This window comes from Bos grunniens, chromosome 5 (assembly GCF_055505025.1).
Source record: "Bos grunniens cultivar Pamir isolate PY7600 chromosome 5, Bosgru_T2T1.0, whole genome shotgun sequence".
NCBI classification, from domain to species: domain Eukaryota; kingdom Metazoa; phylum Chordata; class Mammalia; order Artiodactyla; family Bovidae; genus Bos; species Bos grunniens.
Window position 1 is genome coordinate 60272006 of NC_141169.1, and position 27200 is coordinate 60299205.

At 37.4% G+C, this 27200-nt stretch overlaps 1 protein-coding gene across 1 annotated transcript; it reads right to left on the minus strand.

Annotated features, from left to right (window-relative positions):
* Positions 1–19479: 19479 nt before the first annotated feature.
* OR10A7 (olfactory receptor family 10 subfamily A member 7) lies at positions 19480–20430 on the minus strand. Its single transcript, XM_086403633.1, has one exon. The coding sequence runs from the start codon at positions 20428–20430 to the stop codon at positions 19480–19482; it is 951 nt and encodes a 316-aa protein (XP_086259759.1).
* Between the last annotated feature and the right edge of the window lie 6770 nt (positions 20431–27200).

The following is a 27200-nucleotide window of genomic DNA, read 5'->3' on the forward strand; positions in this document are numbered from 1 at the left end:
AACTGATAAACAGGGATTGAATATTTCTTCCAGTTTCATGCAATAAAGTTATTATAATTAAAATAAAAACGGACTTTTCCCCCAAACCTTAATGTCTTTAGTAGCAATTCATTCTTGAGTTTCTTCTTTTGACATGAGTTCCAGGATAGAGGGAATTTCTAATGTTGCCTATCCACCATGTTTTTATATTTTGCTTTAACCCATAGTTTTATTTTTCATTCTTATCCAAACAACGTTAGCTTCAGTAATATGCACTCAAATGTGTAAATTCAAGGATTCTGTCACAGTAAGAAACTCAGTTTCATTTCTTCTCATTTTTTCAAGATAGGAAATATTCTCCAATTTATGTTTTATTTAACTTGGAGCATATTTTTCAAGATTAGAGCAAAACAAATAGTTTTTTCTTTTTTTAAGCAGTTAAGAAAAAATGAATAAAAGGAGAAGATTTCAGGCTCCTTTTTATATTGAAATGGTTCTGTCTTACATGGAAAGCCCAGTTGTTTATTTTGTAGCTTTAAGATTATAGGTATCATCCTTTTTTAAGCAGTATGTCATGTGTCTCAAGAGGATTAACTGATTTAAAATATTTTTTTAAAGGAAAGTTTTCCCTGGAGAACACTGCACAAGATGTTAAGACTATCTGAAAAATGACTGAATGGAGAAATTATAATCCATAAGCTCCATATAGAACAAGACAAAAACACTTTTTTTTTTTTTTTTAAGGCAGCTCTAAGTTGTAAGAGGGCTTCCCTGGTGGCTCAGATGATAAAGAACCTACTTGCAATGTGGAAGACAAGGGTTCAGTCCCTGGGTTGGGAAGATTGCCTGGAGAAGGGAATGGCAACCCACTCCAGTATTCTTGCCTGGAGAATCCCATGGACAGAGGAGCCTGGTGGGCTACAGCCCTTGGGGTCACAAAGAGTTGGACACAACTGAGGGACTACACTTTCACTTCTCATTGTCATAAGTTGCAAACCATAGGAATTAAAAAAATAATAATACTAAGTTACCCTACATGTCCATGACAACTATACATTAAAAACAAAAGAAGAAGAAAAGTGAAAGGCACCTATCTAATTTTCAGTCCAGCAGGAAACATTTTGTAATTAGAAGACAGTGTTTGCTACAACTGCTGCTAAGTCGCTTCAGTCATGTCTGTGACCCCATAGATGGCAGCCCACGAGGCTCCCCCGTCCCTGGGATTCTCCAGGCAACATTAGAGTGGGTTGCCATTTCCTTCTCCAATGCATGCAAGTGAAAGTGAAAGTGAAGTCACTCAGTTGAGACCCCATGGACTACAGCCCACCAGGCGCTCCGTCCATGGGATTTTCCAGGCAAGAGTACTGGAGTGGGGTGCCATTGCCTTCTCTGCTGCTACAACTGCCACCATTCTAACCCAATAAACCACTACCTTCCACCTAGTCTTAATTAATAGCCTTAATAATCTTCTCCTTTTAGGAGATGTCTAAATAATCTTTGCTTCCTTCCCTCATCCAATCCATTTTCTATAGAAAAGATAAAAATATGTCCTTTAAAATTTAATTCATATTATCTCACATCATTGCTAAAATTATGTCCTGAAACATAATTGAATGGCAAGGTACCAGGGACCAGCAAAGAATCCTTGGTATAACTCCTCACTTCCTTCCTGCCCTATCTTCATGTTCTTCCACTCTTTTCTTTTTATATTTCATTCTCGAGCTCTTTGTCACCTCTCTCCCCATCTCTGCTCTCACTCCATCACCAAACTCCAACCTCAGATTATTTTGGGTTGGCCACAAAGTTCATTCAGATTTTTCCTTAACATTTTCATGGAAAAGCCTGAATTCACTTTTTGGGCAACCCAATATATCTCCATAAAAAAGTCAATTTGCACAGTGACCATTTGTGAGGAGACATTTCTCTTCTCATGGATTTTATGTATAGACTTATTGTTTATAATTCTATCAATATTTATTTCTACATGTCATTTCTTCACTTTTTAAATCTGGTTCTCCTACAAAATTCCAGTTGCATCATAGTAGAACCTTGTCTATTATATTTTTCATCCATAAAATTTTAGGATCTGAAATGACCCTGGTACTAAGTAGCAACTGAATAAATATAGGTGATGAGTTAAAAACAGAATTATCTTGATAGGAGAGCTGATGAAGTTTATTCTAAAATTTTGGTAAAGATAGAACAGAACAAGAAATAAGGCAAATTCACTAAATATGACCAAGCATAGCAACAGGAAGTCTGGGCAGTAAGAACGGGGAGAATTTAGAGGAGATGGCACAGGGAATTCTACTCAATACTCTGTAATGACCTATGCTTCAAAAAAAATAAGTAAATAAGTTCACATGGTACAACCAAGTGTTTGCATGCTGCAACAAAAATCAAAGATCCCACGTGCCATAACTAAGACTTGGTACAGCCAAATAAATAAATACAAATTTAAAAGTATTTAAAAGTAGTTTAATTATTGTGTTACTTTTTCAACCTGAGTACTACTTTAATAAAATTGCTTTTTTAAAAAAATTAAAGATATATGTATATATGCAAAGTTCAAAAAGTGAAAAATTCTGGAACCCTGCCAATGAAAATTAGTAGCCTCCTGCTTCATCCCTCACCTATCGTTAACTCTTATTCTCTAGATACTTACAGTGTCAGTTTTTGTCCCCTTCGATATTTATTACTATTTCTTAAATGACATTTTCAGTTTAGGCTATTGGATTTCTAGTATTAAAAATTAGTTATTTATTTTCTTATATCCTTACTCCTTCCTTGGGTTGGGAACATGCCCTGGAGAAGGAAATGGAAACTCACTCCAGTATTCTTGTTGGCTTCCCCAATGGCTCAGTGGGTAAATAATCTACTTGCAATGCAGGAGACAAACCGAGGAGACTTCCCAGTATTCTTGCCTGGGTAATCCCATGGACAGAGGAGCCTGGCAGGCTACAGCCCATGGGGTTGCAAAGAGTCTGAGACAATGTAGAGACTAAATCACCACCACAAAAATAATTTCTATTAATATTTCTCATTTTTATTATATTTTTCATACTTTTATAGTGATCACAAGTTTTATCATAATTTACACTATTTTGACAATGAAATTATTTTTCAAGCTGAGCAACATCTTTGTCTACATGCTTTTTCTCTATTTAACAATATTTTGTATCCACAGGGATCAATTTACATTAAAATAATTGCATAAGTATTTACATATTTTTCAGTATTCCCAACTCAGGCCAGAATCCAGAAGTGCGACTATATCCTCAAAAATAACAGATACATTAGGCAAGCATCCATCTTCATTTTCTCTTTCCTCAGCATCACCTGTTCTGGAACACTTTTTGCTCGCAGCCATGTCAGCATGGATTGTTTCTAGGTTCGATGTACAACTCTTGTATAGAAATGCCTGTTTCCCATATACATGAAGAGTACTTTTACCTTTCTCCTCTTTCCAAGTGTAGTTACATGTTTGGGGGATATTTGAACTTCCTAATATAGTGACACTCTTTAAGGCCACAATAAAAAATTATGAGACCAAAATTTATAAATATGGAATTAGAAACATCAGATCAGATCAGATCAGTCGCTCAATCATGTCCGACTCTTTGCTACCCCATGAATCGCAGCATGCCAGGCCTCCCTGTCCATCACCAACTCCCGGAGTTCACTCAGACTCACGTCCATCGAGTCAGTGATGCCATCCAGCCATCTCATCCTCTGTCGTCCCCTTCTCCTCCTGCCCCCAATTGCTCCCAGCATCAGAGTCTTTTCCAATGAATCAACTCTTCACATGAGGTGGCCAAAGTACTGGAGTTTCAGCTTTAGCATCATTCGTTCCAAAGAAATCCCAGGGCTGATCTCCTTCAGAATGGACTGGTTGGACCTCCTTGCAGTCCAAGGGACTCTCAAGAGTCTTCTCCAACACCACAGTTCAAAAGCATCAATTCTTCGGCGCTCAGCCTTCTTCACAGTCCAACTCTCACATCCATACATGACCACAGGAAAAACCATAGCCTTGACTAGACAAACCTTTGTTGGCAAAGTAATCTCTCTGCTTTTCAATATGCTATCTAGGTTGGTCATAACTTGCCTTCCAAGGAGTAAGTGTCTTTTAATTTTATGGCTGCAGTCACCATCAGCAATGATTTTGGAGCCCAGAAAAATAAAGTCTGACACTGTTTCCCCATCTGTTTCCCATGAAGTGGTGGGACCGGATGCCATGATCTTTGTTTTCTGAATGTTGAGCTTTAAGCCAACTTTTTCACTCTCCACTTTCACTTCCATCAAGAGGCTTTTGAGTTCCTCTTCACTTTCTGCCATAAGGGTGGTGTCATCTGCATATCTGAGGTTATTGATATTTCTCCCGGCAATCTTGATTACAGCTTGTGTTTCTTCCAGTCCAGCGTTTCTCATGATGTAATCTGCATATAAGTTAAATAAACAGGGTGACAATATACAGCCTTGACAAACTCCTTTTCCTATTTGGAACCAGTCTGTTGTCTCATGTCCAGTTCTAACTGTTGGTTCCTGACCTGCATACAAATTTCTCAAGAGGCAGATCAGGTGGTGTGATATTCCCATCTCTTTCAGAATTAGAAACATACATGGATGTTATTTAGAATAAGGAAAATCACAGCAAGCCACACATTAGTTAAGCTATTAAAATCATAAAATGCAGAAGTGAAAATAAGGTCTGTTCTACTTTACTTCAACTTAGTAAACAAGGTCCCACACAGTGAACACAGGGTTGCCACTACCAGGACCAATACAAACCCAGAGACGGGGCTGAACAAGGGAAAATAAAAATGCTGCAAACCTCTCCTATGGTTTCAGTTTATTTTTCTTTATTCAACACTTTCTTGATTGTTATAAACATTTGCTTGTGTCCAGAGTTCCAGAATAATTGATTCTGAAATTTTGGCTCAATATGTCTGTATTTCTGTGATGTTAGATCCAGTAGAAAAATCTGAATGAAATGTTTGGCCAACCCAATACTACAGTTAGAACTGGACATTGAACAACAGACTGGTTCCAAGTAGGAAAAGGAGTACATCAAGGCTGTATATTGTCACCTGCTTATTTAACTTATATGCAGAGTACATCATGAGAAATGCTGGGCTGGAAGAAGCACAAACTGGAATCAAGATTGCTGGGAAAAAAATCAATAACCTCATATATGCAGATGACACCACACTTATGGCATAAAGTGAAGAGGAACTAAAAAGCCTCTTGATGAAGGTGAAAGAGAAGAGTGAAAAAGTTGGCTTAAAACTCAACATTCAGAAAATGAACATCATGGCCTCTGGTCCCATCACTTAATGGGAAATAGATGGCGAAACAGTGGAAACAGTGTCAGACTTTATTTTGGGGGGCTCCAAAATAACTGCAGATGGTGACTGCAGCCATAAAATTAAAAGACACTTACTCCTTGGAAGGCAAGTTATGACCAACCTAGATAGCATATTGAAAAGCAGAGAGATTACTTTGCCAACAAAGGTTTGTCTAGTCAAGGCCATGGTTTTTCCAGTGGTCATGTATGGATGTGAGAGTTGGACTGTGAAGAAAGCTGAGCACCGAAGAATTGATGCTTTTGAACTGTGGTGTTGGAGAAGACTCTTGAGAGTCCCTTGGACTGCAGGGAGATCCAACCAGTCCATTCTGAAGGAGATCAGCCCTGGGATTTCTTTGGAATGAATGATGCTGAAGCTGAAACTCCAGTACTCTGGCCACCTCATGCGAAGAGTTGATTCATTGGAAAAGACTCTGATCCTGGGAGGGATTGGGGGCAGGAGGAGAAGGGGACAACAGAGGATGAGATGGCTGGATGTCATCACCGACTTGATGGACGTGAGTCTGAGTGAACTCTGGAGTTGGTGATGGACAGGGAGGCCTGGCGTGCTGCCATTCATGGGGTCACAAAGAGTCGGACACGACTAAGTGACTGAACTGAACTGAATACAACAGGAAAAAGTGGATACCCAAATACCATCAAAATAATTATGTCCTGTGCTAAATTATCAAAAGATTAATTTAGTAATCCAGTTTCAAGGAGCCAAGTACAAGCTGATAGCACATTTTGCTGTACATAATGATCAGGCAATGAAACAGTCTGAACCACAACAGAGTAGTCACAAAACATAGGAATATAAAATTTGGAAGATCCCCAAAAGTGTCAAAAAATAATTAGCTACACTCTACGAAATCATTTAGTCTTTCATCACAGCATGTTATTTCTACACATATTTCTACACAAAATTATTTATACTTTTCATGGGCTTCCCTGGTGTCTCAGTTGGTAAAGAATTCGCCTGCAATGCGGGAAACCTTGGTTCAATCCCTGGGTTGTGAAGATCCCCTGGAGAAGGGAAGGGCTACTCACTCCAGTATTCTGGCCTGGAGAATTCCATGGACTGCATAGTTCATGGGGTCGCAAAGAGTCGGAAATGACTAAGCAACTTTCACTTCACTTCATACTTTTCACATTTTATTTTTCCATCAGTATCTGAATTTAACTTACAACCCTTATAACCACCAAACAGTGTTCATTTATTTAACACAGAAAATCTCATTTATTATTTTTAATAAGTATCTTATTTTTTGCTAAATGTATTAGCCTGCAGATATATTTATTATATTGTTTTATCTTTAGTCCAAGGAATGAGTTTACACTTTCAAAATCTGTATCATATAAAAGGACAGAACTTTAAGAAAGCTGAGTGAAACAGAAACCAAAAATGCTTTCCTTTATCATCTTCCTTATGATACATGGGAAAATATGTGTACTATTTATGATTTGTAATTCCTTCAACTCATTTATTGTTGTACAAACCATAGGAAGTAGGCTTGTATATCCAAGTGATTTTTGAAACCTGGGTTAGGTATTTTTTGTCATTAATATGTTGGTCATTTCCCCAAGAGTCAGCAGTCTTCTATACCTTCTTATGGCCCTTATTGTATTATTTTTGGAAATATCTACATTTCCTTTAACTCTTTAGTTCTACTGTTTTTGTACACGAGTATTTTGCCATTTATAAACTGGTTAGATTTATTCACACAGACATTTCTCAAATGTTTTAACTGAGAAATCCTGGAAGTTAAAATGGTTGATAATTGTTGAGTTATCAATTTTACTAGACATGATACTTTGCAGTCCATTCTACAGGAGATCAGCCCTGGGTGTTCTTTGGAAGGAATGATGCTAAAGCTGAAACTCCAGTACTTTGGCCACCTCATGCGAAGAGTTGACTCATTGGAAAAGACTCTGATGCTGGGAGGGATTGGGGGCAGGAGGAGAAGGGGACGACAGAGGATGAGATGGCTGGATGGCATCACCGACTCGATGGATGTGAGTTTGAGTGAACTCCAGGATTTGGTGATGGACAGCGAGGCCTGGCGTGCTGCGATTTTCATGGGGTCACAAAGAGACACGACTGAGAGACTGAACTGAACTGAACTGATGAATATTGCGCTATATGTAGCTCAGGAGACAGATCAAAAAAACTATTGTTACAACGTACATCAAAGTGTTCTGCCTAAGTTCTCTTCTAGGAGTTTTATGGTTTCAGGACTTACATTTAGGTCTTTAACCCATCATTTTCAGTTTATTTTTGTATATGGTGTGAGGAAATGTTCTAATCTCATTCTTTTACATGTAGCTGCCCACTGTATTTTCTTGCCTCCTTTATTACAGATTAATTGACCATAAATGTGTGGATTAATTTCTGGACTCTGTATTCTGTGCCATTAATCTCTGTGTCCTTTTTTTTTTTCTTTTGTTCCAGTGCCATACTTTCTCTCTCTCTCTCTCTCTCTCTCTCTCTCTCTCTCTCTCTCTTTCTCTCTTTCTCTCTCTCTCTCTCTCTCTCTTTCTCTCTCTCTCTTTTTTGCCTGTGCCAAGCAGCTTACAGATCTTAGTTCCCCAACCAGGGACCAAACCCAGGCCCCTGCAGTGAAAGTGCTGAGTCCCAACCACTGGACTACCAGGAAATTCCCACCATACTGCTTTAATTAATGTAGTCTAAAGTGTGGGACAGTTATGCTTCCAGTTTTCATTTTTTTTTCTAAAGATTAATATAGCAATTTGAGATCTTCTGTGGTTCCATATAAATTTTAAGAGTATCAGTTCTAGTTTTGGGGAAAATGTCAGGGGTATTTTGATACAGTGCCATTAAATCTTTAGACTGTTTGGGTAGTCTAACAACTATTGTATCTTAAAACTATTCATGCTTCCAATCCAAGAATACAAGATATCTTTCCTTCTTTATCATTTTCAAATACCTTCATAAATTTTTTACACCTCTCAAAGTATAGTATAGTAACCACTTCCTTGGTTAAGTTTATTCCTAGGTATTTTTATTGGAATTTCATTGAAACAATTTTTGGTTGAACTGACATAACAATATTGAGTCTTCCAATTCATGAACAAGAGTAATAAATATGAGAATAGAACAAGAAAAAATCCTGCAGTACAGAGTTTATATTATGCATTTAAAGAAAAAGTCATGAGTATGTATATATATGTATGAGTATGCATGCATATATTGGCACTAATAATAAAGAACACCACTATCAATGAAGGAGACATAAGAAATGTGGATTCAATCCCTGGGTCAGAAGGATCCCCTGGAAGAGGGCATGGCAACCCACCTCAGTATTCTCTCCTTGAGAATCCCATGGACAGAGGATCCTGGCAACCTGCAGTCCATAGGGTCACAAACAGTTGGACACAGCTGAAGTGACTTAGCACAGCACATATATGTATCCAAAGAAGTAGGTTAGCTTTATATAAAGATATTAATGGATACAAAATTCCATGATTAGAAGCATCATATGTGTTGTCCTTCCAACTGTTCCCTATCTTCTGTTCTCCAAATCCCTGTACAGAAGCCTATAATATGTTACTAACTCCACTACTTTCCTAGCCTCCAAAATACACTTGTTATTCTTTTTCTCTTGCCTTGTAAAGTTAAGGAATTATCAAATACCTTCTTTGTGATTTCTCTTTAACTCTTCTTTTTATTTTCAGTCTTCCTCTATTACTATAACCTGGAATTGAAATCACACACTTGCTGTGCTATGTGTGTGCTAAGTCACTTCAGCCGTGTATGACTTTGCTATGGACTGTAGCACACCAGGCTCCTCTGTCTGTGGGATTCTGCAGGCAAGATTACTAAAGTCGGTTCCCATTTCCTTTTCCAGGGGATCTTCCCAACCCAGGAATCAAACCTGCATCTCCTGTGTCTCCTGCACTGAGGGGCCGGTTCTTTACCACTAGTGCCACCTGCTACAGTAATATCCTAATTGGTCTGTCTGAATCAAGCCTGTGTTTTGCACCACATTTCTCCCATTTTACTTGCCTGGTGGCTCAGACGGTAAAGTGTCTGTCTACAATGCAGGAGACCTGGGTTCAATCCCTGGGTCAGGAAGATTCCCTGGAGAAGGAAATGGCAACCCACTCCAGTACTCTTGCCTAGAAAAGCCCATGGACGGAGGAGCCTGGTGCAGGCTACTGCTCATAAGGTTGCAAAGAGTTGGACACGACTGAGCGACTTCACTTTCACTTTCTCCCATTTTAAAGTTCACATTTGTACCACATTTAATGTTCATATATTTGTACCACATGTAATGTTCACATTTGTACCACATTTAATGTTCACATATTCACATCTCTCTCCTTTTAATGTTGTAATTATCTTTTTTGAAAACCACCCCATTGACCACACACTATTTCTAATATAATACCTGGCATCCAATTCTTCTGCACTATGGCATAAACACACATTTCAAATCTATTTTTTTTTTTTTTTTTGCCAATAACTAACTTCAAACATTTTAGTACCTCAAACTAGCAAACCTACAGCCCTCTGATCATGATGTGGACATTCTCAAGTACAAGATATGCCTCAGGACACCTTCCATACCACTTCCCATAACTGTAGCAGGATGAGAGGTGAAAACGATTGTTATTTTCACTAGCTAACATTGGACATTACTTTGCCAACAAAGGTCCGTCTAGTCAAGGCTATGGTTTTTCCAGTGGTCATGTATGGATGTGAGAGTTGGACTATGAAGAAAGCTGAGTGCCGAAGAATTGGTGCTTTTGAACTGTGGTGTTGGAGAAGACTCTTGAGAGTCCCTTGGACTGCAAGGAAATCCAACCAGTCCATTCTAAAGGAGATCAGTCCTGGGTGTTCTTTGGAAGGAATGATGCTGAAGCTGAAACTCCAATACTTTGGCCACCTCATGCAAAGAGTTGACTCATTGGAAAAGACTCTGATGCTGGAAGGGATTGGGGGCAGGAGGAGAAGGGGACGACAGAGGATGAGATGGCTGGATGGCATCACCGACTCGATGGACCTATTTGAGTGAATTCCGGGAGTTGGTGATGGACAGGGAGGCCTGGCGTGCTGCGATTCATGGGGTTGCAAAGAGTCGACATGACTGAGTGACTGAATTGAACTGAACATTGTTTCTTTTTAGAGAACAAACTAAATTTATTTAATAAGAAAGCTTGATATCACTCATGAAAGAAGATAAGGTCATAGGGTTTGGGCTGAAAGGTGGGTCAAGGAAGTGATTAATAGGTGAATTTGCCATAAAAAAATGAGTAAGAAAATAACAATTACATTTCTAACATCTATGCTGCAGTTTCCTCATCTGTAAAATGGAGATTATATTAGCATTTACTTTAGTTTACTGGGATATATAAGCACATAGTCAGTGCTATATAGGTGTTAAGCTCTAATATTATTCTATTCTGAGCCAGCTTTCACATAATAGATAGGTTCATTAGGAAAAGTGAAAGTTGCTCAGTCATGTCCAACTCTTTGTGACTCCGTGGACATCCATGGAATTCTCCATGCCAGAATACAGGAGTGGGCAGTCTTTCCCTTCTCCAGGGGACCTTCCCAACACAGGGATTGAACCCAGGTCTCCCACATTGGAGACAGATTCTTTACCAGCTGAGGTACAAGGGAAGCCCAAGAACAGTGGAGTGAGTAGCCTATCCTTTCTCCAGTGGATCTTCCCAACCCAGAAATCCAGCCAGGGTCTCTTGTATTGCAGGTGGATTCTTTATCAACTGAGCTATCAGGGAACTATCAACTTCGCAACTGTGCAGTTAAGTGTTATTCAGATGGAAATGGATAGAGGACCTATTTTTATCAACTGCCAACTCTAATTTCTCCAATTACATATAATAAGCATAAAGGAAGATGTTTTGATATTCTGTTTCTTTGCATATTTTCCATGAATACCCAATATCAGAGTGCAACCCTTGTTTTCTTATCTACAGTTTTTAAATATATAATATATAGTGACTAACACTAATGCTATCTATGGTTAGTTATTATCAATCACTTTTTATTATAAACCTCAGTAAATGAGTATTTTATTTGCTATAAAGTAATTTACAGTATAGACTATACTAAGAATCAGAGCAGAAGGGGACAACAGAGGATGAGATGGTTGGATGGCATCACCGACTCAATGGACATGGGTTTGGGTGGACTCTGGGAGTTGGGGATAGACAAGGAGGCCTGGCATGCTGCAGTTCATGGGGTCAAAAAAGAGCCGGACACTACTGAGCAACTGAACTGAACTGAACTGAGGAACAGTAGTATTTGTGGGTTAATGAGATTGTTGTATTTCCTAACTAAAGCTATGATTCATGCCATGATCAATGTAAAGTCAGACTCAGATTGTAAAAGAGTCCAAGTAGAAGACAGAAAAAATATTTGAAGCTTGAAGATGGAGTTAATATTCAGAGAGACAGACAGATGAAGGGAGGTAGATTTCAATAAATCAGGTGCGTAGTATTAAGGTAAGTATAGGAAATAGGCTCTGCTACAGTGGCTTTGGGGGCTTCCCTGGTGGCTCAGCAGTAAAGAATCCACCTGCAATGCAGGAGACCTGGGTTCAATCCCTGGTGGGAGAAGATCCCCTGGAGGAGGGCATGGCAACTCACTTCAGGATGCTTGACTAGAGAATCCCATGGACAGAGAAGCCTGCTGGGCCATAGTCCATAGAGTCACAAAGAGTTGGACATGATTGAAGCCACTGAGCATGCACGCACACACAGTGGCTATAAATGGCTAATATTTATAGCTTCTCTGTACCATGCTGCACACCACAAACAATTTCAGTGGTAGTTATGGGTGGTTCTGACAGATGTTTTCTTAATTTCATTATCTGAAATTAGTTATGCATCTTTTATCACTTTGTCATTTCTATATAACAAATCTTTCCTAAACTTAGTGTCTGAAAACAACAAACTTCTGTTATTTCTCATGAGTCTATGGTTCAGCTAGGAGGTTCTGCTGATCTGGTCTGGATTTTCCTACATTTGGGGAAATCAATTGGCTATAAGCTGATCTAGAATGCTTCAGTTGGGATGAAGGAGCTCTGCTTAAATATATCTTTCTTGTTCCAGCAGATTAGCCTTGTTTTGTGTCTCATGAGAATCACATGGTCCAAGAGATAGAGGATGTGTGCTTGGTTTCTTGACTCTTACACTTTAGTACAACATTTCTTTAGTCACATTCTTTTCGCAAGAGCAAGTCAACAGGTCTAGATTAGATTCAAAGGATGGAAAAAATAGGCATTTCTCCAATGGAGATGAAGAATCACATTCTAAAGAATATGACCACCTGTCTATTCATCACCACACAGTTAATGAGGAATTACCTAATTACTTTCAAAACTGTGATGTGTATTAGTACATCCTAGGGCTTTTGCAATCAAATTACCACAAAGGAAGTGGCTTAAAATAATTGAAATTTACTCTCTCACAGATCAGGAGGCAAGAAGTCTGAAACCAAGCTGTAAGCAGGATGGGAACTTGCCAACAATCCCGGTGTTCCTGGCATATAGCTACATCTCTTCAGCTCCCGCCTCCATCTTCACATGGCTGTGTTTTTACAGGTCTGTATATCTCTGTGTCTCTAAATCTTTCCTTATGTAATGACACTAGTCATTGGATTTATCACCCACTCTAATCCATTAGAGCTTCCCTTGTGGCTCAGCTGGTAAAGAATCTTCCTGCAAAGCAGGAGACTTGGGGAGACTTGGGTTCAATCCCTGGGTTGGGAAGATCCCCTGGAGAAGGGAAAGACTGCCCACTCCAGTATTCTGGCATGGAGAAGTCCATGGACTGTATAGTCCATGGGGTTGCAAAGAGTTGGACATAACTGAGTGACTTTCACTTTCAATCCATTATAACCTCATCTTCATCTGATTATAAATACTCTATTTCCAAATAAGGTAGGACTTCAGCATATCTTTTGGGGGACACAAATCAGTCCACAAGAGTGATCATATATATTCTATCAAAATATATATGGAATTTAAAGATGGTAACGACAACCCTATATGTGAGACAGCAAAAGAGACACAGATATATAGAACAGTCTTTTGGACTCTGTGGGAGAGGGAGGGGGGATGATTTGAGAGAATGGCATTAAAACATGTATAATATCATATAAAAAACAAATCGCCAGTCCAGGTTCGATGCAGGATACAGGAAGCTTGGGGCTGGTGCACTGGGATGACCCAGAGGGATGGTATGGGGACGGAGGTGGGAGGGGGGTTTGGGATGGGGAGCACGTGTACACCCGTGGTGGATGCATGTTCATGTATGGCAAAACCAATACAATATTGTAAAGTAAAAAAAAATAATAATAATTTTAAAAAGTGCTTAAGAGAAATCAAATTCTCTTATATATGATTGTTACATATATATGCAAAAAAATGTGCCTCTCATTTCAAAATGTTCATTTCATAGGCTTCTAAGATATTTTGATGGAACTTATAAATAAATTCAATCAAATGACATTTGCTTCCTGAATTATTTGATTTTTTATTCATTAGAATTTTTCATTTTTAAAAAATAAACTGACTTTTGATGATTTACATAGGAGAAACATTCAAAACATATTTAGAAGCCTACTGCATAGAAATGGAAAGGAAAATGTAAAAAAAAATCAAGACTGTTGTGAAATTTAAATTTATACTCCAGAATCAGTTGTATAAGTACTCTGCTGTGGCACAACTATCATCTGAATGCCATGGCTTAAGCTTGCACCCCGAGTACTGGACACGGGGACCTGCCATAGTCACTGTGGTCTCCTTTGTTCCTGGACGCTGGGAGCCACTGGCTTCATGTGAATCCCTACTGTCCTATCTCTTTACACGGTTAAATTGCAATTCAAAATATGATTAATTGAGCTTAAGTTACCTATGTTCAAACTAGCCATAAGGGAATCTGGTAAAACATGGTCTATCCGGCCTTCATCTCTTCTCCATGGTAGACGGTTTCTTCCTTGCCCTTAGAATCGTAAAATGAGGAGTCCAGAGGCTAAGTGATCCATAGATAACTCCTGCCCCCTCCTTTCTGGATATATTAAATTGTAATAGCACAATAAAAGCTCAAATGACTTTGCCAAAAACATGGACAGAAATGAAAATTCATGGAAGATAAATACTTACTCAGTATTGGGTTCAGAATTCAAATTAGTGATTATCTATCAAGTCTGTAGGTTTTATTTCACAGTGAATCACCATGTTACATACATTTAATTCTCTGTACTACCTGAACTTTCACAGAACTCACTATCAGTATTTATAATAAGTTTATAAATGTGCATGTATTTGTTATTATAATATTGACTTTGGAGGTTAAGAATTTTGCTTTATGTCATCATTATATAGTTGTATTTTTACTAGCTAATTGTTCTTAAGTCATACCTCTTAACCAAATCTAAAATTCCTTTAGGACAGTTTTATTTATTTCATGTTAAAATATAAATATAAACTATGATATACATTGGATTGGATTCATTAATTTCACTAGAGTGCCACTGAAATAAACCACACAAACTTTTTAAGCTATACTGAAATATGAAATATGTTTGATCACTTTTTCTTCTTACCTCAGCTCCCATATATGTAACAGGATTGGATACTATGCAAACTAACCAATCTAGCTAATTCTTTTGTGTACCAGGTTTGGCATTGGAGGACACCCTCTAATACGCAAAGTTAAGGACATTTAAAGGAAATATTTCCAGAATTGCTTGTAAATACCAATGTGGGGACATATATTTGAAAGCCATCTATGAAACTGAAAACAAAGGAAGGACTCTATGCAAAACATTTTCTGCAAAAATGTCAATGATATCATCATAGTAACAGTGATAAAAATATATGGCCCAAAGTAAACCCTGGGGCTTCCCTTGTAGCTCAGTCAGTAAAGAATCCACCTGCAATTCAGAAGAACCAGTTCAATTCCTGGGTTGAGAAGATTCCACTGGAGAAGGAAATGGCAACCCCTTTCTTGCCTGGGAAATCCCATGGACAGAGGAGCCTGGTGGGTTACAATCCAAGGGGTTGCAAGAGTCAGACACAACTGAGAGAATAAACCACTACCACAAATCCAGGAATTACTGTTAGTAAAGAAAATGTTAGACACCACTGATTTGAGAGGAAAAAGTCATCAAATCAATCTTTTCAATCATAACTCTAAATATAATAATGACTTCATTAATTAGCTTTTGGAACTTTAAAGAATGCCCCTGCTGGCTCAGTGGATAAGAATTCGCCTGCCAATGCAGGGAACACGCGGTTCCATCCCTGGTCCAGGAAGATTCCACATTCTGTAGAGCAACTGAGCCCATGCTCCATGGCTCCTCTAGAGCATGGAGGCAACAAGAGAAACCACCACAATGAGAAGCCCATGCACCACGAGGAAGAACAATCCCCACTTCATGCAACTAGAGAAAGCCTGTGAGTAGCAGTGAAGACCCAGTGCAGCCAAAATAAATAAATAAAAATTTATAAAAACAGAAAAAATCAACTTGTAAATTGAGGCTGAAAAGTTTATTTATTTATTATTTTTTCTTTTTGAGCTGTGAAGAGTTCTGAATTTATATGTAATGCATCTTGCAATTAAATCTATTTTTTGGGGGGGGAATTTCTTTTTTTTTTTAATATTATACATGTTTTAATGCCATTCTCCCAAATCATCCCCCCTCCTTTCAGTTAAGCAACTTTTATCAATTTTAATAAAACTATTTGAATCATAATAATTATAAATTCTCTGTAAAAACTTGTAGACTATCAATCACACAGAATATGCAATAGGTATACGATTTATGAACATTTTTTCTTTCATCTTATAGAAGAAATTAATTTGCATTTCGATCAGAAGGGAATATATGCATAACAAAAACATACCCTATAATATGTGGGGTCCATCCCATATTTTCTGTTAGTCTCTAAGAGTCGCTGAGCATCTTCACTTTCACTTCTCACTTTCATGCCCTGGAGAAGGAAATGGCAGCCCACTCCAGTGTTCTTGCATGGAGAATCCCAGGGACAGCGGAGCCTGGTGGGCTGCCATCTATGGGGTCGCACAGAGTCGGACACGACTGAAGTGACTTAGCAGCAGCAGCAATAATGTTATCAAACAACCAGATAGTGTTTACCATGTGTCAGGTGCTCTCATAAGTTCTTTTACTATACTGCTTATTTCATTCTTCTTTATGTTTGACTATGCTAGTTTATTAAATGCATACACACGCACTACTCAATAGATTTAACAATCTCAAAATTTACTTCTGAGTCACATGAAGCTAGTAGTAAACCACTGCAATAGAGTCTTGCCAGAGGGTCACTGAACTTAGTAACATAAAATACTTGAGTTAGGCTTAAAAAATTAAAAGGCCACTGAAAGACAAATATTTAAAGGAACTGATATTTCCTGCCCCAAATTCCCATTACATTCAATGGATACAAACTTCAGGGAATCACAATTAAACTAAAATAGTCAACAAAAGTTGGAAATTTGAGATGACTTTTAAATTTTGTTGAAAATTGACAACGATTGAGAGTCGTTATTGCTTAAAGAAAAAAATTGTAAAATTAAAAAAAAAAAAAAAAACCACTGGCTAACAAAGACTTAGAGTAACTGTTATCATTATATATGAATTGCATATTCAAAGTCAATATATTCTTATGCTAGTAGAAATATGAGATTTTTCAAAAATTAAATTATTCATTTTGTTCTATGCTGCCCCAAGGTGCTTTGATGCCTGAAAGGCCAAATTACCATGTAAGTGGGGACTTTATCATGATGAAAATGTGCTAGAGACTTTTAAGAGGTTAAGATATTGGACTTCAAATTCAAAAGAGTATGAATTCAAATTCTCAGGACCAGCTCTGCATAACTCTTTGCCTTTTCAAATTAATTTTCTGACCCTAATTTTTCTTTTACAAAAAATAAAAGCAAAAGAAAATCTATCTCTTGGCTTGTTGCAGGTGCATTTATTAAAGGCAGTGACTTGAAAAATCATGTTAGCTATTACTAACTTTACTATTTTTCACTTACAATATTGTCAAGCAAAGATTGTTGTTTAAATTCTAATAGCTGATTGTGGTGCTGGAGAACTCCTGAGGGTCCCTTAGACTCCAAGGAGATCAAACCAGTCAATCCTAAAGGAAATCAATCCTGAATATTCATTGGAAGGACTGATGCTGAAGCTGAAGCTCCAATACTTTGGCTACGATATGAAGAGCTGACTCATTGGAAAAGATCCTTATTCTGGGAAAGATTGAAGGCAAAGGAGAAGGGAACAGCAGAGGATGAGATGACTAGACAGTGTCACCAATTCAATGGACATGAATTTGAGCAACTTCTGGAATACAGTGAAGGACAGGGAGGCCTGGATTCATGGAGTCACAAGGAGTCAGACACAACAACTGAACAACAACAACAACAAATAGCTGATTAATCCAAATTAATAGCAGATTTAGCCAATGATCAAAGAAGTCCAGAAGCATGTTAACAAATATTAAAACTAAGGTAGTTTTTTAAGTAACCTCATTTAAACCCACCACACTTATAAAGGATTTGCACCATGAATTTTTGGCAACTACAAATCTCTACCTTTCATTATCTTTTAAAAATTCACTTAAAACACATTACATGATAGTCTTTGCATCACATTAAATGCAGAATATACAGTGGTTTGTGGCAGATATTTTCGTTTACCTTCCATAACTTTTCCCATCCTGATCTGTGCTCCAGAAGGCTTTCCATTATATTGCACCAGTGGACACTCTTGCCCTCTGTCTCAAATTGGTTTCACTTTCTTTCTTTTCAAAGCTTCACAACTTCACTTTCTTTCTTTTCAAAGCTCCAGTAAATACCTCTTCTCTTTGCCTTTCAGATCAAGCGACATAGCATTTCCATCATATGAGCTGCCCCACAATTTGTTAATCAGTTGAGTTCAGATGCTCAGTCGTGTCCGACTCTTTGTGACCCCGTGAACTGCAGCATGCCAGGCCTCCCTGTCCATCACCAACTCCCAGAGTCTACCCAAGCCCTTGTCCATCGAGTCAGTGATGCCATCCAACCATCTCATCCTCTGTCAACCCCTTCTCCTCCTGCCCTCAATCTTTCCCAGCATCAGGGTCTTTTCAAATGAGTCAGCTCTTCGCATCAGGTGGCCAAAGTATTGGAGTTTCAGCTTCAGCATCAGTCCTTCCAATGAACACCCAGGACTGATCTCCTTTAAGATGGACTGGTTGGATCTCTTTGCAGTCCAAGGGACTCTCAAGAGTCTTCTCCAACACCACAGTTCAAAAGCATCAATTCTTCGGCGCTCAGCTTTCTTCACAGTCCAACTCTCACATCCATACATGACCACTGGAAAAACCATGGCCTTAACTAGATCGACCGTTGTTGGCAAGTGATGTCTCTGCTTTTTAATATGCTGTCATAACTGGTCATAACTTTCCTTGCAAGGAGTAAGCGTCTTTTAATTTCATGGCTGCAGTCACCATCTGCAGTGATTTTGGAGCCCAGAAAAATAAAGTCCGCCACTGTTTCCACTGTTTCCCCATCTATTTCCCATGAAGTGATGGGACCAGTTGCCATGATCTTAGTTTTCTGAATGTTGAGCTTTAAGCCACCTTTTTCACTCTCCTCTTTCACTTTCATCAAAAGGCTCTTTAATTCCTCTTCACATTCTGCCATAACGGTGGTGTCATCTGCATATCTGGAGTTATTGAGATTTCTCCCAGCAATCTTGATTCCAGCTTGTGCTTCTTCCAGCCCAGCATTTCTCATGATGTACTCTGCATATAAGTCAAATAAGCAGGGTGACAATATACAGCCTTGACGTACTCCTTTTCCTATTTGGAACCAGTCTGTTGTTCCACGTCCAGTTGTAACTGTTGCCTCCTGACCTGCATACAGGTTTCTCAAGAGACAGGTCAGGTGGTCTTTTTTGTGAATTTTTGAATAATTCCTTCATAAAGGAACTCAGTTATCCCCGTCTGAACTGGGACTCTGACTGAGACACTGAGATCCACCCATCATAGTAGGTGACCCTGACAAAGTAAGAGCAAATCTTCCACTCCTTCACAGCTTTTGTTCATGGGTTCTGGTGCCCCTACTTTGTCTAGAAAAACTTGACACAATTTAATTCAAAGCACACCTAACTTCTGCAAGACTTTTCGAGTGAATGTCCTCTTGACTGCCCCCTTCACTTCATTGTTCCTTAGGCTGTAGATGATGGGGTTTAACATCGGTGTGATGACAGTGTAGGACAATGATACTAGCTTCTTGCTCTCGGGAGACTGTTTGGATTTGGGCCGTAGGTAGGTCAAGCTGGCTGTTCCATAGAAAAGGGATACCACAATGAGGTGAGATGAACAAGTGGAGAATGCCTTCTGGCGACCGGTAGCAGAGGGCATCATCAGGATGGTTTTAATAATGCGAGTGTAGGAGACCAAAATGAGGGAAAAGGGAAACATAATAAATAGTAGTGTGGAGGCAAGTGCTTGCATTTCATATATGGTTGTATCCTCAGTGACTAGTTTCAACACTGGGGGACCATCACAAAAGAAGTGGTCTATGGTGCTTGGTCCACAGAAAGGATGGGCCATCAACCAAGCTGTCTGTAGCATAGACACGGGAACACCAGACAGCCAAGAACCTACAGCCATCCACAAACATAGGGACCTATTCATTATGACTGAATAGCGGAGAGGATTACAGATGGCTACAAAGCGATCATAAGCCATCATAGAGAGGAGGAAACATTCAGAGCTGCCAAAGAAGAAAAAGAAGTACATCTGGGTACCACAGCCTACAAAAGAGATGCTTTTCCTTGGGGATACTAGATCTACCAACATCTTTGGCACCATGACCAAGGTGAAACAGATTTCAAGAAGTGACAAGTTCCTGAGAAAGAAGTACATGGGTGTTTGAAGAGCAGGATCCACAATGGTAACTGTGACAATAAGGAAGTTACCCAACAAAGTGACTGTATAGATGACCAGGAACAAAACAAATAGGGAATGTTGCATCTCAGGCTTGTTTGTAAAACCATGAAGGATAAATTCAGTCACTTGGGTGTGATTTTCACAGATCATATCTTAGACCAGTTTCTCTCTAATAATCAAAATATATGTGTCAAAGGATCAAAAAATATTCTTTAAATGTATATATAATATCAAATATAATAATAAAATCTATAAATGTATCTTTGTTCTCAGTTGTCTTACCATTCTATTTCTCTGAAACAGAATGTCTACAATAAGACTAAATCAGAGCAAAGAAATAATTTGCATGAATACCACTAATTGCTTGTCACCTAGGTGCAGTTTGTCTCTCACCAGTGATGACAGTCTGCAGCTCATGTTCTTCATCAGAGGCATGTTATTTTTCAGGATGAAGTAGAAAGAGTTTGGGCAGCTAATAACTAAAATAGAATCACTTAATAATTTTAAAAAATATATCCAAGAGGTATTCAAGAGGCAAAAGATAAAAATTGGGCTAGTTTGACTTTTTAAATCTTAGATTATAAATGACATATTTCTACCAAATGGAGTGCATTTTATACAATACACTACTTCATCCAGTATACATACACATATATACATCTATACATATATACACATATAAATTATATACACATGTAGGTACACATATATGTATATATGAGGGAACCTTAGTAAATAAACATAGATAAACAAATAAGCATAACAGGTACTTATGATTTTAGTAGTTTGTGCAGTCCTCACGGGACTGTCAATTTATGTAATTTTTCACGGTGCCTCTTGAAGCATAATTTCACATCACTGGGCCCCAGTTCTTACTATGCACACAGGTATAGTCATATCATTTGAATTGGGCTTTATAAAAGTAGCAAACTTCTGAACAAACATAACCTGCAATCCAGAAGTCCTCCTTCCAGCATTCATCTCAATTCTAATCCATCAAAATAGTTCGACTTCCCACTGTGTTGTGACTTTGTTAAATTAACATATGTTAAATGGAGCTCAGGGGTGTAGGGTGGTGAGCACTGATTCAACAAAAGATCACAAAGGAAAGTCAAATGAAGTTTATTACTCAGATTCTGGAGGAGGAGCTATAGGAGGAAGTCAAGGCAAGAGTGCAGGCATAAAGAAACACTGAATGTGGGGTATATGCCTTTATTATGATCCAAAGGTGGAGTATTTTGAAGTTCCTTGGCTGAGGCCAGACTGGTTAATTCAAACCAAAAAATGCAGGATTTTGGTATGCTTCCCATGAGTTTTTTTTTCTAAGGGGGTACAAGGAAAAGGCTTTCCCTGGGAGACAGGGGCGACTGTTTATAACAAGGACATTTGGGGTATCATATCAGAAAGTTACATTTACTTATGACTCTTGGGCTTTTATCTAGAGTATGTGTTCAGGGGAGTGGTTAATATCAGTTTAAAGTCCCTGCAAATCAGGGACCGATAATGAGTCAGCAGCATTATGAAATAATTTACTAAATTCTCAATAGACTGTCAGTTTTCTCCAAAACTGCATGGACAAAGTGGGAGCTAGTCCCTTACTACTGTGTATCCACTAAAAGTCCACTCATGGAATTACTAATTCAATTAGTATTATCTCAAACACAATATCTTCTTTAGAGTAGAACATTTTGATTGAAAGTAGGATTATATAAATATTTTCTATACAGATCTTAACAACAGCATATCAAATGTTAGGGATCACAAAAATATATGTTGGAAAACAACTATATATAAAGCTACATTGGAGCTGAGCTGAACAATGTTTCCATTTTTTAAAATACTTGGGCTATGAAAGTATTAAGTATTAGATTAATTATTTTGATCTAATATTGATATTAGGTCAAATTGATAAGCAATTGACCTAAGTATTAGATCAATTATTTTATAAAACATTTTTCAAATTTAATTTAAAAATCTTAGTTTATTTTATAGTCAAATCATGTTTAACACAGATTTCTCTGAAAGTAAGGAGTTGAAAATGCACAGACCTTTTGAAGAATTCTGTTTTAATTCTACTCCAGTGATATATATACTTTGGTAATATCTCACTATTTCGCTTACCACAAGTTCCCAAACCAATATCCTCTACAATATAAGGAAAGGAACCGGTCATCCCAGGCTGCCCATACTGATGGTACTCCAGAATAACAGGTTAAGAGACACAACAGTGAATGTGACCACTATCTTTCACCACTATTGCAAATTCTGCTCCAATACCATTCACATCAACAGTAACAATAACAACTACATTATTCCTGGTATATTTAGAAAAACTTATAAATAGCTTCGGAGGCTTCCCAAGTGTCTCACGGGTAAAGAATCCACCTGCCAAAGCTGGAGATGTGAGTTCGATCCCTGGATCAGGAAGATCACCTGGAGAAGGAAATGACAACCTACTCTAGTAATCTTGCCTGGGAAATCCCATGGACAGCAGAGCCAGGTGGGCTACAGTCCATGTGGTCGCAAAGAGTCAGACAGGACTGAGAAACTATAAAGCAACAGCGGCATAAATAGTTTCAGATGCATTATCATGTTCACCAGCATTTTTAAACAATTCTAAATTCACTGTGACTCTAAATATACTCCATCATTTGTCTGAGGAAAATAATTATGAGAATTGAATAAGGTATCAATATTTTATAATGGTCCAGCAATTTTTAGTGTATCTCTAAAATACCTCAACCACTATTCCCTCTCAGATTTCTAATACTGAAGTGGCAGAAAACAACAACAGGTTTAATATCTAATCCTGGAGTGACCAAGGACTAGATATTATAATACATTATCTATAATGTAACATCCACGGTCTCCACTGTGAGATAGGAATAAGGCAAGCCAAAAAGATTATCAGTTTCTTTATTTGATAATCAATGATATACATATTCTACCTTGTGTAGGCATATTTAAATTCAATAAAGTTTTGGAGAACTAGAGATTTTTACTGTAATAAAATATACCTCCAAATATTCCCTCCCCTCTTTATATATCCTAAAAAAAAAATACTGTTTACATTGCATATATCTTCTAAAAATCAAAAGATTCATTGGCAGTGATGCTGCAGTAACTACCACAAATTTATAGTGATGCCTTTTTTAAAAACTTGTAAACTGTAGATAAGTGAGCAGGATTGCTACATAGCTCTAGAGAATGTTTTACTTTATTGCATGGAATTCTAAAAATGTAATGACATTTACTTAAGTCCACTAATTTTTGGACTATGTTTTGAGACCAAAGAGTTTTTCACTTGCTATTAATCAGGCCAGCTTCAAAATTTTCTGGAAAATGTGCCAGCTTTCTCATAAATACATGTTTTCTTATAAAAATCATTACAAATCAATCAGCTTCTTTAACTGGAACAGCACTTCTAAGAACCTAAAATACAAATTAGTAAAAATCGGAGAACAAATAACCCTCATACCTGAATTGAAAATACATTGCATGGTTATAATACATAGCATTTCTAAAATAGACAACCATTGTTTTCTTAATATTCTCTTCCTCAGCATTCTGTAGCTTTCTAGACAGAAAAAAAGAACACTCTATTGTTTTTTTGTTTTACTCAATAAAGCATCAAGCTATTCCTTTTTTCATGTATAAATAAGCTTATAGGCTTATTTTTCTTAAGATGATTTTGTTGTATATAGATGCACAGATAAAAGTAGTTTTATGGGGGGGGGGCACTGAGGAACAAAATAAATCATACGGAAATATCTGGATATATCTTACCAAATAAAACTACATATTTCTTAATTAGAAGTTTAATCATTTTTTAAGATAAGTAATATCTTGTGAGAACTGTAAACTGATCTTGAAATCTGTCACATCTCAAATTTTCAGAATTAAGCAAATAACTTTGACAGGTTAACCTACTTTGCATTGGCACCAAATGGTTGATATACTCCTGTAATAGTATTTAAGTGTGACTGGCCTTGGGGAAAATGATCCTTGGGATATTAGAAGGGACTGCTGCAAATTAAACAACCATTTTACCGCATAGGGGAGAATATCGAATTTTCAAGAAATTGTTTATGTTTTAAGTCATAATGGCTGCCATTCAACATGTATTTCTTAATAATAGCTATTTCTGGTGGGTCTGTAGGGCACACTGGTCAATCCCTTGGGATTACAATTATTAATACACTAAGACTATGTGAGGAACATAGATTTTAGCTTTCCCTGTAGAATTTTTTGTGGGATAGATTATGGCCACAAAATGATAGAATATATTTGTATCCCATCCTTGAAATGTAAATGATTTAAAATTTTATTTTTAATTCATTTTTAAAACTTTATTTTTAAGTATATATTTTTACTAATAATCTTTTTAAGCAATTAAACTGTGCAAGTTAAAATGATTATTGGTATGTGTTTATTGTTGTTTTATACATCAAATAGTTTGCTACTGCTTTGTTTAACCATGAGAAAACTGTAAATAGTTCCAAGATTCATATACTGTTTCATGAAAGCAATATCTTATAATAACTAACACGGTTATTGTCATAAAGTGATAAATCTTTCTTTCTTTCTTTTTTTAATCCTTAGAATGTATTCTCTTTGCAATTTCAAAACCTATTTCAGTTTAGTGGGCAGAGACATAACATTATTATTTGAAGTGTTTTTCAATGAGCTAACAAAGCTGTATTTTATTATATTTGTTGTAGAACCAACTCATAATAGATATGAGGGTAAAATAGTCACAAATTAGAACAGGAAAAATGATTCCCAAAAATTTTAACAAAATGTGCGGGAGTAAAAAAGCCTTGAAAAAGCCCCCGGAGTTTAAATTTTACGCATGAGCAGGAGACATAACAAACAGCTAGACAGGAAAATTTACCACTTCCAAGTTTACTTTCTTCTTGAAAAGTAAAAGGGAAGCTTTGTGTTTTTGGATTTAATCCTACATAAGGATTAAAATTCTTAATCAATCATTATTTTCCAAAAACTAAATAACAATGCTATAATAGCCTAAAATCCTTTTTTCTGAAATCTTCAATTGGAAACACCTACCTTTAAAATAAGTAAAATAAAGCTATAACAACATCAAAGGAAAAGTTATAAAATATATTTAACCTATTTTAATTCATAGCTGTACCAAACAACTAACTATAGACCATATGAAAGATACATTTGTAACACTGGAAAGAAAAATCAAATAAAAATGGTGCATTACTGACTAATGTTTGTTTCATAACAGCTTTTGTTTTGTTTTCAAAATTTTTAAACAAAAGTTTTCTTAGATATCAACAGGATGACTATGAAAACCCCCTCATGCAAAGATGATACAAACTTCAATGAGGTTACTTTTTACTTCTCTGTTCCTAATTAATATCACCTTTCCAAGAAACAGAAATTCAGATAAAATACAGCTCCATGTGTAGGTGTTCTTAACTGCCACTCTAGAGTAATTCAGTTCCTTATTAATAATTCCTAAAATCATTATACAATGCATTCACTGGTTACATATCACTGCCATCTTGTGGGTAGTTCATTTTAATTATTTTAGCTGAAAATTCTTCATGAAGTTATAATTTGGGATTTGCCTGGAAACAAATCAGTGATTCTTTTCCTATAGATTTCTTGGTTTGCCTACTAAGTGGCAGGCACAGTAGGTTTGAAAGGTAAGACAAACACAGATTTCCATCTCAGAAAGATTATACTGTTTATAATTCTCCTTTGATAAAATGTGATGAAATTCATGTAACCACTTTTCATACTGTTCACGGGATTCTCAAGGCAAGAAAGCTAAAGTGGTTTGACATTCCTTTCTCCAGAAGATCTATCCAAAAAAGATCTTAAAGGCCCATATAACTGTGATGATGTGATCAATCACCTAGCGCCAGACCTTCAGGAATGTGAAATCAAGTGGGCCTTAGGAAGCACCACTGTGAACATATCTAGTGAAGGTGATGGAATTCCAGCTAAGCTATTTCAAATCCTAAAAGATGATGCTGTTAAAGTGCTGCGCTCAGTATCTGGAAAACTCAGCAGTGGCCACAGGACTGGAAAGGTCAGTTTTCATTCCAAACCCAAAGAAAGGCAATGCCAAAGAATGTTCAACTATCACACAGTTGCACTCATTTGCTAGCAAAGCAATGCTCAAAATTCTCCAAGCTAGGCTTCAACAGTATGTGAACCAAGAACTTCCAGATGTTCAAGCTGGATTTGGAAAAGGAAGAGGAACCAGAGATGAAATTGCCAATATCCACTGAATCATAGAAAAAGCAAGAGAATTCCAGAAAAACATCTACTTCTGCTTTGACTACGCTAAAGCCTTTGACTGTGTGGATCACAACAAACTGTGTAAAATTCTTAAAGAGATGGGAATACCTGACCACCTTACCTGCCTCCTGAGAAATCTGTATGCAGGTCAAAAAGCAACAGTTAGAATCAGACATGGGATGGGCTGGTTCCAAATTGAGAAAGGAGTACCTCAAGTCTGTATAGTGTCATGTCACCTTGCTTATTTAACTTATATGCAGAGTACATCTGAGTACATCATGCCAGGCTAGATGAAGCACAAGCTGGAATCAAGATTACAGGGAGAAATATCAATAACCTCAGATATACAGATGACACCACCCTTATGGCAAAAAGTGAAAAGAAACTAAAGAGTCTCTTGATGAAGGTAAATGAGGAAAGTGGAAAAGAGGGCTTAAAACTCAACATTCAAAAACCTAAGATCATGGCATTCAGTCCATGGCAAAAAATGGGGAAACAGTGGAAAGAATGACAGATTTCATTTTCTTGGGATCCAAAAATCAGTGCAGATGGTGACTGCAGACATGAAATTCAGAGGCTTTCTCCTTAGAAGAAAAGCTATGACCAACCTAGACAGCATATTAAAAAGTAGAGACATTACT